The sequence below is a fragment of the Typopeltis vanoorti genome, chromosome 16, assembly GCF_054136105.1.
Source record: "Typopeltis vanoorti isolate ZY-2024b chromosome 16, IOZ_Tvanoo_1.0, whole genome shotgun sequence".
Lineage (NCBI taxonomy): Eukaryota > Metazoa > Arthropoda > Arachnida > Uropygi > Thelyphonidae > Typopeltis > Typopeltis vanoorti.
In genome coordinates, this window is record NC_143564.1 from 56,835,909 (window position 1) to 56,849,189 (window position 13,281).

Sequence of the window (13,281 nt, forward strand, 5' to 3'; positions counted from 1 at the left end):
CCAGGTTTTCAGGAAAATGACCCAGAGTAAGACCAAGATATAGGTGGATTGATACGGTACAATGTGCCTTAGACGATAGAAATATAAGATCTGATAATGTTGGAGTCTTCACAAGTAACAAACTGATTTGGAGGAAAATTGTAGATAGGAAGTTAGTAATGATGTAATTTTTTTCATGTAGTACTATCATATCCTGTATACCCCTTGAGGGTACATGGCAGGAATTTGATGATGATGATGATCTGACAGAATACCGCATGGAACTCTGTTATGCAAATTAGAACAAATAGGAATGGATATGACCCTGGTTAAGTTCTGTCCTCTCACCAACCCACTTCCTGCTATATATCAACTTCAGCTGACCACCAGCCCAATAAACAGTTTAGCAGACAACATCACATTGCACTCCTCCCTTTCTTTTGATAAACCTTACTCTATACAACTCCTCCTCCACCTAAAGAACATCAACCACCACTGCCCTCAACTCTGATTTCCAAGCCATCCTCCAATGGGGTTCAGATAACCTAGTCAATTTCAATGCTAATAAAACCCAGTACTGTCTTATTTCTCATAAAAAAAAAAGAACCATTTTCTCCCAGTATTATTTTTGTAACCCCCAAATTTCCAGACAATCTGAGATTTCTCTTCTTGGAATTACCCTGACACCAAGCCTCTCATATAAACACATCACAACGATTGCATTCTCAGCTTCTAAAAAACTAGGATTTCCCTTTCGCTCAAGACGTTACTTCACCCCTGAACAGCTGTCAACCTTATATAGTAGATACAAATCACAAATCCACCCAGCATAGAATACTGCTCTGACATATGGGGTGAGGTCCCCAAAAGCGCCCTCAAAATGCTTGGCTCAATACAGAGGAAAGCAATTAGACTTATTAATGATCCATCTCTTACCAATTCATCCCCCCCCCTCTCACTTACACACAGATGATTGGTCTCTGCATTATGTGTATTCTACAAATATTTCCATGGAAAATGTTCATCTGAAATAGCATCAATAATTCCCCCACTTAGTATTAAGCTTGTTGGAATATATGCAGCTAATGCTCAACATCCCGTCACAGTACACCTTGAAACTCGAAACTTACAGAACAAGTTTCTTTTTTCCTCCTCCTTCATCCCTGAAACTGCTGTATTATGGAACAGCTTTCCTCTGTTGTGTTCCTCAAGGAATACAATATACAGTCATTTAAATCAAATGTGAACAAGTACCTTCTTTCCCAACCCACTACCCATACACAGTACTAATGTACTATAGGTTGATCAACCAACCTCTCGTGTATGGGGCTCAACATAAAATTCAGCTGTAAAGGGTAGAAGATGGCGATTTAATGAGCAGGCCCCTGTGTTAGACCCAATCAAATGCCTTAGAAATTAGTGAGTAGTGGATATGTGATTGGAGGAAGTGTTGAGTGCAATGCTTTTGGGCGTTTTTAATTTTATTTTTTTAAGAATCAGTTTTTTTTTTTTTTTGGAGGGGAAAGAGGAGGAATATTCCTCCCATTCCACACAAACATAAATTTCCTATAGAAAACTTTTGCTATGTCAAACTGCTTTTCTTGGTCATCACATAGATACTATAGTATAGTATGAGTTTAGCATTTTAAAGTATGGAATAAAATACTAAGCTAGTTAGTTTTCAATGACTTCATAATATAACAAAAATAAGATTACATATATGATGAGAACATAAAAGATCACTAGTATGAGTTGATTACAAGCTTCTACTAGTGATTCTTTTTATTAATACAAAGTGTTACTGGTGCTGTTGTAAAGTAGAAACAAAAAATGTGATAACATAATTTTTTTAAAAAATAATTTAATCTAAATCTGGAAAAAATATTAAAAAAATAATTCATAAGCTATTACACTCAGGTTAAATACTATGAATTATATACATTTAAAATAATCTCTAATCTACTTACGCTATAACAAAAAATGTTTCGACAGAAAGAGATGAGCTAATCACTGCAGTGAAGAAAAAATCATTCTGGTTGTTCAGAAAATGGGCTGTATTTGCTTTAAACAAAAAAGTAAATATTTAGGCAAATTATTTTGTAGTAACATACTGCTGTTATCACCTCAGAATTTGAGTATTAAATAAGAGATGTGAACAACTAAATTAAATAATACATTATAAGATAATAAAACAAAACACAATGCAATAAAATAATAATAATATCAATGCCTAAACTTATATAGTTGAAGATCAATAAATTAAAGATTCCAACATGAGAAAAAATGGATTATTAACTATCCAGATAAAAAACAAATGTCTCATAAAGTTGCCATAAGATAACACGATATTTTTTTGTTTAGTATTATTATCAAATTATGAAACAGTAATGTTTCATCATAATACCATAAAAGAATCTGAAGTGAGTTAATGATATGCAACTTTTTATTTAATTATCCTAAGAAAATCTAAGAGGGAATTGATCTGCTGTGGGACCTGTTCATAAAAGTTTGCCAACAGGAAAATATACCAGAGTGGAGGGAAAGTACTCTTGTCCCCATCTACAAGAGTAAAGAGGATGCACAAGACTGTTAGAATTACAGAGGAATAAATTTGATGTCCCACACAATGAAAATCCTAGAAAGGGTTCTTGATGGAAGACTGAGGAAGGAGATGGAGATTGCAAAAGAGTAATTTGGCTTCATGCCTGGTTGATTGACAACAGATGCTATCTTTGGGTTATGACAGATGATGGAAAAGTTTTGAGAGAAGCAACAGGAGCTACATCTGTTGTTTATTGATCTGAAGAAAGCATATGATAGAGTGTTAAAGCAAGAAGTCAGAAGGGGTCTGAGGGAGAAGAAGGTACTGGAAAAATATGCCAGAAGTCCATTCCTGTTTAATATTGTGATAAAGATGGTGACAGAATAGGTGAGAGAAGATGCACCTTGGACAATGTTGTATGCAGATGACATCATGCTGTGTGCAGAATCAAGAGACGAAGTGGCAGCTGAACTGGAAAGTTGGAGAAAAGTGCTGGAAGAGAGAGCTATGAGACTGAGCAGAAGTAAGACAGAGTATATATGTTGCAAAGTGGATGGCAGCCAGGAGACAGATCTGGAGCTGGAAGGAAATGTCATCAGTGAAGAAAGTGGAATGCAGGATTCAAGCAGGATGGAAGAACTAGAGAGAGAGAGAGAGAGATAGCTGGAGTGCTATGCGATAAGAGGGTGCTGATCAATCTAAAAGGCAAAATCTACAGGACAGTAGTGAGACCAGCTATGACATATGCTATGGAAACTGTGGCCCTGAGGAAAAATAACATCAGCAGGATTGAGGTAGCAGAGAGGAGAATGCTTATGTGGATGTGCAGTGGAAAGTGGCAAACTTAGGAGCAAAGATACAGGAGGCAAGGTTGAGATGGTTTGGTCATGTAATGAGGAGGGGGGATGAGTATGTGGGAAGAAAGGTCATGCAGATGGATGTGCAAGGGAGGAGGAGGAAGTGCAGGCAGCCAAAGAAGAGAAGGAGGGAGCTGGTGGAGGAGGACTTGAAGATGAAGAACTCAGATGTGATTACAGCTGAAGACAGGAGGATGTGGAGGAGACTCACCGAGAACAGCGACCCTACTTAAGTGGGACAAGCTGCAGAAGAAGAAGAATCCTAAGAAAATAAAGATCTTATGTTTTCACGTACAAGATGTAACACACACACCATGTGTGTGTATATGTATATATATATATATATATATATATATATATATATATATATATATATATATAGTTAGTAGAAGAATTTGCCAGTGTACATCTTGGGGTTTGGAAATGAGAGTAAGACTATTAACTTTCTCATTTCTATTTCCCCTTACTCTCCTTAAACAAATGCACCAACAATCAGCATTATTTTACATAAACACAATTTGTTTATGTTTATAGCACCTTAAGGTTCCACAGAATCCTGGGAGGATGCTGCTTTTTTTATTATCAATATATATTTATGTTGTTCCCACCCATGAAAGGTTATATGCAAACCCCTGGATTACATTTTGTACCTTGGGTGGGCTTAGGATTTTTTTTTTCTATTTTTAACAATTTTATATATTTTTTTGTATGTTTTTTATTTATTTATTTAGATAGTCTGGAAACCTTGCTCTTACAAGCCGCTTCAGGCTGCCAATAAACAGAGTGGTGGTCTCACTTCCACCTAAAGACCATCACAAACATCCATGTCTATGGTTGGATTTGAACTAGCAGCCTATTGGTTGGAGGGAGGGCACACTAACCACTCAGCCAAATAGGCTTGCTGTTTATACTACAAATTGGGTTAAATTTCGGTTTTTATGAAAATGTTGAATTTTGGAGAACATATTTTAAGTTTTTGTGAAACAAAAACATTATCCTTGCAAAAATTATTCTCTTCTTTCTTATAGTCTGAATCTTCACATTATATTAAATGCTTCTTTAGTGAACCTTTGTTTTCTGTATCTCTTACCGTTCCACCCATAGATGTATACTTTCCACCTATACTTGTACAATTGAGATTTTCTTTTTTTTCCAATACATTTTTTTCCAAGGATAGCCATTAATGAATTAGCAAAAAAACTTGAATTGTACAAGTATTCCCATCTACAGGCAGAAAGGTAAGAGATTCCACATGGAATTCTAATCAGTAAATTGCAGCATATGGGAATGGATATAGGGTTGGTGAGATGGATAGGAGGGTGGTTGACGGAGAGATATCAGAGAGTGGTTTACTCGGGAGTAGAGTCCACAAGACGGCCTGTGACTAGTGGTGTGCCACAAGGATCTGTTCTTGGACCACTGCTGTTTAATTTGTTCATAAATGATATAGGAAATGATCTGAGAGGAACAGTTCATTTGTTTGCGGATGATGCGAAGTTGGGTAGGGCAATAGTGAATGCAGATGACGTCAAAATTTTGCAGGATGATTTGGATAGATTGGAGGTCTGGGCTAAGGAGAATGGATGTCAGTTTAATGTGGCAAAATGTAAGGTTATGCATTTTGGGGTGAAAAGATTGGCGGCAGTTTACTGCATTGGTGGAACCCTGCTCCAGGAAATTGATGAGGCACGAGATTTAGGAGTGTTGGTGGATAAGGAATTGAAATTTAGGGGACACATTGCCAAAAGTGACCAAAACAGCTCATCAAATCACTTGGTTGCTGAAGAATGCAGAGACAAGCAGGTTATTGTTCCTCTCTATCGAGCCTTGATAAGACCCCATCTAGACTACTGTGCTCAGATTTGGTCACCTAGGTTTCTTCTTGATGGGGAGGAGGTGGAGAGGATCCAGAGGCGAGTGACCAAGATGATAGCAAGTCTGTGGAATGAACCGTATGAGAACAGGTTGAGGATTTGTGGGTTGCAAAAATTGGTTGATAGGCGGAAGAGGGGAGATATGATTGAGACATTCAAATTACTGAAGGGTTTCTATAAAATTAATTCAGAAGATATTTTTGAGAACAGGGCTGGTTGTGGGAGGACTAGGGGACATCCATGGAAACTAGGCAAAAGTGTGGTTAGTAAAGGTGTTAGAGCTGGGTTCTTTACTTTTAGAGTAGTGAATGAGTGGAATGCGCTCCCTGAGTCTGTAGTGGATGCTGTGACAGTGAATGAGTTTAAGGCGAGGTATGATAGATACTGTATGAATGTCAGATAGTTGTGATGAATATGATTTGGGGCCTCCCTCGATGAGTCTAATGACTCCCTGGAGTTGCCCGTAATAATAGTAATAATAGTAATAGATATGAATGAAAGGAAAGGCTCATTAAATGAGAGAGGCATGTAATATAATTTTAATTTTGAAATTCTAATTATTATTTCAGATTCTTCTCTTTAAAATAATCTGTGCTGCAAACAGATAAAACAGGAGAAGCAAATGCAGAGGAATGGAAAAGCAATAAAAATGAAACAAATTTTACTTCTCTTGTGGTTGCATTAATCTTTATATTATTGTGTATGAAGATTTAGAGTTTAATTAGAAATTTAAAAAAAAGAGTTTAGTTGTGGATGCCACTAGTCAGAATCTTGATGAAAAAGTTTCACAAGTTTTTTATTTATTTATTTGTTTAATAGTGTTTCCTCTCCTCAAAACCCAAATTTGTGAGCAGAAAAAACACTGCCACATCTATATCAGATCTAATTTTTTATGTCTAGGACAGTATTCAAATCCAATTCATTTTCACTATATAATGCACAAACATCCTGTCCTGGACATGGATATTTGTGATTGTCTTTAGGTGGGAGATGAATTTCACTGTCTGGCATGAGGCCACTGCCCTGCTTATTGGAGGTGTTGAAGTGGCTTGAAAAAAAAAGTTCCACATTTGGTCTCTAGGACAGCATTTCCAGACTACTTCATACAGATCTGAAGTTCAGAGAACACATTGTACAAGATGTGAAGAGTCATTGCATCAGATTATTACAATGATATGGAGGAGACGTTAATGTTCTAAAATAAAGACGTTCTAGTTCCATTGTACAAGGTGTTGAATCTTGAATGGAGAATTTTAAATTATAAATTGATTTATTCAGGATTCAACAAGAATTAGAAAACAATTAAGAGATACTTGAGCTTTAATATAGAAACTGATTGTGAAAAGAATGTATAGAATGAATAATTTATGTAAAGATACAAAAGCATGAATCAGACATGTCAATTATTCTGTGTGAAGAATTATGTTTTAATAATTTGTAACTGCCATAATATGTTCTATGTGAAACGTATGTAATCTAAGGTTCAAGGTGCTTGGGCGAGCATTACGCTTGCGGCAGTGTAAATTATCAGAAAGCGGCTAATGCTGGAATTTGCAGAAGACGCGAACCTAAGAAGGCGCGGTGACCTGGATGGACTAGCAGGAAAGGAAGATGAGTGTCGGGCGAAGATTTGTAAGAGGAAAGAGGGCGCTAAAGATGCAAAATAAAAAGGGTTTGCCCCCCCCCCCCCCTCGCAGAGGACTTTTTGATCGTCATTTTTCTCCCCTACTTGTGTCTTGACCATTTGGTTATTGACCTGCTCTTCTCGGACGAGTGGATCTATCTCGCCTTGTGATGGATCCAGGATAGCCTGTAGATGTTCAATATCGACAGCCATAGTTCCCGCATAACGTGACCACTGAGACAGCGATGTGGAATAGGACAACTGGCAATAGAACCAGACCAGCATGGACAGATCACCAGCCATGCTGAAGGAGCAGACGAGATGAACATCATATATGACCATGTGCGTAAAGGTAATTCTATGATGTTCCAGACCCAGTTTCAAGGAAGGAGAACCTAGCACTGTATGCAGAATGTGGACTATCTTGGTAAAGTAATGTTTTATTCACCTTTATGTTAAAAGAGAAGCATGATGTGAAATAAGTGTGAATTGCAGTTAAGTATTAAGTGTGAACGGACATTCTGGTAAGGAACTTTAGATGATTAGCGTTAACTGCAAAGGTTTAGCTCTATTGGTAACTTTGTCTCAGATTGTGAGTTAGGTAGAATGTGATAATCATAATTTGTAACTTTTAACATAGCTTGATAGGATAAATTGGGAAGATTAGAATTTTGATAAATGCATTGTGTACACTCAAATGAGTGGAGTCTTAAAGGGAGCTTATGTTAGATTTCCAATTAAGTTCTAAATATCAATAATAGCTCCTCACCTGAGTATGACTTTAATATAATAGTGAGAATGAATGTAACTATGTACAATTTTGTGATCTTAATAAAATGTTCATTATGTTTTAACCTGAAAATAGCCTGTGCCTGAATTCAACTCATCGCTCATAAAATTCGGAACCCTAATGTGGAGTATATTTGAATATATAGGCCACGATTGCAAGCATCATTGAATATAATTAGTTTAGATAATTAGGTGCTGAAGGATAAGCATAAGGATAATCACCTCTGTATATTTTCTGAGAGAAGTTCCCTGGTTAAAGATTCCTCCTAACCTAAGGATACAGGCTGGCGCAGCAGAACAAATAAATTTGCCAGTATCTGACAGGGAAATTACAAAGGATTTGTCTCCAACAAGGAGATAGGCCCTTTGTCCGAGAGTTCAATACACGTTGTTACTCTTAGCATTCGGCCAAGTAGATAGGTAGCCTTCTGAGTCTAGCACCATAGCTTGTGTTAAGATAGGATTTTCAGGGTAGTCAGTCTAAGTCAGAATTAAAGTAAATCGATTAACACAAGGAAGAGATATTAATAGATATTAAATAATAAGAAAATACAAAAGGAAACCAAGAAAAAATAACAAAGGCCTTGATCAGGTGCCGTATGGATTATTGAGTGCAAATTTGGTCCCCTGATTTTCCTGGTGATGAGGATATATTGAAAATGATCCAGAGAAGACTGACTAAGGTGGTAACTAGTCTTTGGAATGTGGAATATGAAAACAGATTGAGGGAATGCAGTTTACAAAGCCTTGTGAATAGGAGGAAGAGAGAGAATATAATTGTAACATTTAAGTTGGTAAAAGCAGGTTAATGTAGAAGAAATTTTTCATAGAATAGGAGAAGGGGGGAGGGGACAGAACAAGGGGACATCCCTGGAAACTGTATAAGGAAGGTGTGAGCAGGTGCAAGTCCTTTGCATGGAGAATGGTTGGTGAGTGGAATGCACTCACTGTCATTGTGGTGAATGCTGATTTATTCACCTGATGGGCTATGTGTGTAATTGTGTGTACCTCTTGTGATGAGACTTTTGACTCCATGGAGGTCCATATATAATATATAGAAACGTAAGCTCCAACAGACGAGGCAATGATAGAAGTGAAAGAGTGAGTAGTTTGAGCAGCCAAATGAACCAATGGAAACATGTAGTGATGACTATGAGCTCTTTGTCCTTGGGGAATTGAATAGCAGAATTGGTTTAAGGGCTGGAGATCTACAGGTTGGACCTTTTGGTAAGGATGTAGAGAATAACAATGCTAAAAGATTGATTGTATTATGTGAAGTATAAGAATCCCATTTGATGAATTCATACATCCGGCATAAAGGTACTCTCGGATTTAACTGGTTATAGCATACACAAGGTTTAAGATCCATTATACAGTTGCTAAGAGATAATTATATTTTACTTTTATTTTTTCAATATAGATAAAAAAGATAATTACATGTTATCTGTTATATTTTGTTGTTTCATAACATGTTATATTACATGTTATGAAACAACATGCTATAGAGGGAACAAGGGGTTTAAGGGCATCGATCTGATAATAGCATCAGAATGATGCTATTATCAGATCGATGCTACATTAACTTGTCTTGTTTTGGGAAGTTGGCAAATCCGTGAAGTTCTCTGTAAGGAAGGTTCATTATAAGGCTGGTGATTATGAGAGACTCAGGAGTCATCTTGGAAAAGTGCCATGGCTTGAGAAGCTACAAGGAAAGAATGCCAGTAATGCATGGCAAGTGGTCAGAGATTGCTTGAGGATAGCAGTATCAGACTACATACCCAAGGTCAGGAGGATAAACCAAGTTGGAATTAATTTGATGACTAGGTATATAAGATAAGAACTGCAAAAAAAGAAAACGTTGCGGAGGAAATATAAAAAAAAAAAGTGATCAGGTTACCCATGAGCAGTAGAAAGTGCAAGCAAGGAGAGTGACTAGCACAGTAAGGAAATTAGCCAAGCAGGCCAAAGTAAATCCAAAAGTTTTTAAATTTTTTTTTTTTCGATTTAAAGATCAACAATATTAGGAAAGCCAAGGGACATATTTGAATTTCTCTGCAGTGAACAAAAACAACCAACCACAAGGCAGTGATGATAACAACAACCAACCAGAAGCAAGGGACAAGGGTTGATCATGTGACTGTTCACTGAAGCTGGTGGCAGGAGCCACCAGCTTCAGTGAACAGTCACATGATCAACCTATCTAACCATGGCCTGAACAATGATGAACTCTCGCTACTAAGTAAAGGTTTAAACTTCGCCATGGCACCCAGGACAATTAACAAACTTGATTTTATTTACCATATTGAAAGAAGTCTAAGATTTCTCCCTACAACCATAGCAGATAAAATAGATTTGGAAACTTCAAACATTTTAAATTTAAATTATACAAAAACAATAACTAGCAACCTAGTGAAATCTGAATTAGCAGCATTGAAATCGCTAAAATTAAATCTGGAGACATCGTAATTACTAGAGCCTATAAGGAAGCGCCACAGTTATTTTAAATCGAATAACTTATTTGGAAAAAATGAATCTAACAGTCTCAGACAACAGCACCTATCAATGTATTAATTATAACCCAATCAATCGAATAAAAAAGAAAATGGAAAAGCTTCTGAAATCAGTCACTACTTGGCCTGAAGATACAGTTAAAAAATTACTTCCGCACTACGCTCGTTTTCTGAGAATTTATGGTTTACTAAAGATTCAAAGAGAATGCACCACTCTGGCCGATAGTGGAAGGTATAGACAGCCCCAATTATCACCTAGCCAAGAAACTAGCATCAACACTCAAGGAGTTGGTAGGTCATTCCCCCTCCTATATTAAAACCACACAACACACTTTGTAAACAAAATCAAAGACATCATACTGGAAAAAGATGATTTATTAGTCAGTTTTGATGTCTCTGTCCTCTTCACAAATGTCCCAATCAATGACACAATCCTTCTATTACAGGAAAAATTCCCTCTGAATATCACAGCGCCCTTTGCACATGTACTACATTCTGGCTATTTTGTGTGGCAAAACATTTTCTACCTACAAAAAGAAGGCACAGTCATGGGCTCACCATTATCCCCCCCCCCCCCCGTGGCTAACTTTTACATGGAATATTTTGAGCAACGTGCTCTAGATTCCTCTCCTTTAAAATCCAAAGTCTGGCTCAGACATGTTGTTGATGCTTTTGTTATCTGGCCTCGTGGCCACCAGACATTACACACTTTCCTCAGCCAACTAAACTGTTTAAACAATACAAATGTATACAATTTACAACTGAGATTGAAAAGCAGAACACACTTCTGTTCCTAGATACACTTGTCACACATCTTCATTCTGGCAGTCTTTCCTTCACTGTTTACTGGAAACCAACACATACTGGCCAATATATACACATAAACTCCTACCACCAACACAAAAACTAGGTGTCATTACACACTAAAAAACACGGCATTGAAAATTTGCTCCGATGAACAACACTTAAAGATGAATTAAAAGTTATCAGCAATACCTTTCTAATGCAGTATCTAATGCAAGAGGAAGAGGCAGATGCGAAAAGAAAAGTAGATAAACTGGAGGTACTCAGGATATTACAAAATCATGATTCAAATATGGTCTTGAAAAAAACAGCATGTCTATTAAAAAATGCATAAGAACTGCAGTGCCCAAGATCAGGCAGTTTAATTAAAATTTCAGTACTGTCAAAGTTGAAGGGAGTAGAGAGAGAGAGCAAGATAGTTCCTTTAAGCAAAGGAAGCTCTATGACAGTGAGAACAATTAACAGCCATTCGAATCACAAGATGGGTGGATAAGAATACAATTATCTGTAGGAGCAGCATGGTTTTGTGAGGAGGGAGGTGGTCTTGCCTTGGTAATTGACTCACTTTCTTTAATACAGTTACTGTCCAATTAATAAAACAAATGAATACAGCATGATATTAGGCATAACAAAGGCATATTATTGCATGGAAACCTATCATGCTGATAGGTATGAAGCTGGCAGATGGATAACGGGGTCACTGACAGACAGCCATCAAAGTGATGTACATAGTGGAGCATAATCAAAAAGAAGGCAGGTGATCAGTGATGTGCTACAATGGCTCTGTACTTGGACTACTGCTGTTTAATTTGTACTTTATTTATATTGGGGATTATTTCAGGAAATATCCACTTGTTTGCAAATATTCTAAACTGGGAAGAGTAGTAAATAAAAGTGATAAGGAGCCCTGCAGAATCATTTAACATAACAAAATTGACATTATTGGTAAAAAATTACAAGAGTACAATAAAAAGATTACAAGCTGTGAGTTGCACTGTTGGGAGTGTACTGCAAGAGACTGATGAGATGAGGAATTTTTTTGTAATGGTGCACAGAGTTAAGAGATTTAAGGCATGCTGCAAAAGTGGAAAATAGCTCAAAGGATGGATCATCAGGATGTTAAGAAACACTGACAAGAGAATAAGGAAATTATCTCCTCCATTTTATAAAACTCTGATATGACCACATCTTGATTACAGTGTAAAATTTGTAAAGTGTTGTAGTGCTTCTATGAGGAGAGACTGAAGATTTCCGGATTATGTTCAGTTTCTGGATTACAAAGATAGAAAAAGAGGATATGATAGAAACATATAAATTTCTCTTGCATCTATTTTATAAATCCCTTTAGTAACTTATATGTTTCTCTGTGCTAGAGAGAACTTCCAGGTGATTGCTCTCTAGCAATCACCTCTGGAAGTTGAAATATGAAGATTATTTTTTCATATTTCATTCTTGTTCACCACTGCTTGGAGAGTGGTGAACAAGAATAAGTTACCAGGAGTAGTATGAGTGCAATGTCAGTGATGGGTTTAATGAGATATAATGGATATTATGTGAATATGGTTAGTATGAGCTCTTATGGGTTTTCCAACTCCATGGAGATTCCTGAATAATAAGTCAGAAAGCTATATAGCAGTGTTCTATTCTATAATAATTCTTCCACACTGCTGGACATACTGCACTTCTTACATCCTTCAAAAATAGTACTGATGACTGCATCTCTTTCTCTTTAGTATGAAATGACATCCAACTTTTCCAGTGCGTATAATTACCAGTAAAACTTCTTTGAATACTATTATTAAAATGTATCCATTCTGACAAGTGCCACATTTTATATACTGGTAATATTCTCTTCATATATCCTTTTCCTATTTAAGTTCAGAAGAACTGAAACATTGCACAAAAAAGATCTGACTATAAACTTCCTGGTATTAAAAATAAATAGAAATAAAGATTCTGTAAGCATCTGAAAATGATAACATCTTCATTAACACAATGCTGATAAAAATTTGAATATTTTTATTCATCACTGAATTTCATTACCAGTAACATAAATTAACAATTATAAAATTATATTTAACAGATATATTAAGATATACTGTACTCACTAAATCTTCCAAAGTGCAGTCTGCTAGGAAGAAAATATGTGTGGGCAAGAATGACCCAAGTGACGGAAAAAAATCTCATGCCAGTGAGCACACCAAGCTTGTGATTTACATTATCTGTTTTAAGTAAATTTTTAGTATTTCTATAGATGGAGAAGGCAAGAAGGAAACTCAGAACACCTAAAAATAAACGATCA

At 36.5% G+C, this 13,281-nt stretch overlaps 1 protein-coding gene across 3 annotated transcripts in view; it reads right to left on the reverse strand.

Annotated features, from left to right (window-relative positions):
• LOC150098036 (nose resistant to fluoxetine protein 6-like) overlaps positions 1-13,281 on the reverse strand; it is a 202,238-nt gene that overhangs the window by 108,707 nt on the left and 80,250 nt on the right. For all 3 annotated transcript variants that reach the window (XR_016549590.1, XM_090406345.1, XM_090406346.1), the window contains exons 6-7: positions 13,088-13,264; positions 1,947-2,040 (exon numbers count right to left, since the gene is read on the reverse strand). Coding sequence is in view for 2 of the 3 variants with exons in the window: in XM_090406345.1 (XP_090262471.1) it covers positions 1,947-2,040; positions 13,088-13,264 (271 nt within the window). In the remaining variant the exon portion in view is untranslated. The remainder of the gene's footprint in view (positions 1-1,946; positions 2,041-13,087; positions 13,265-13,281) is intronic.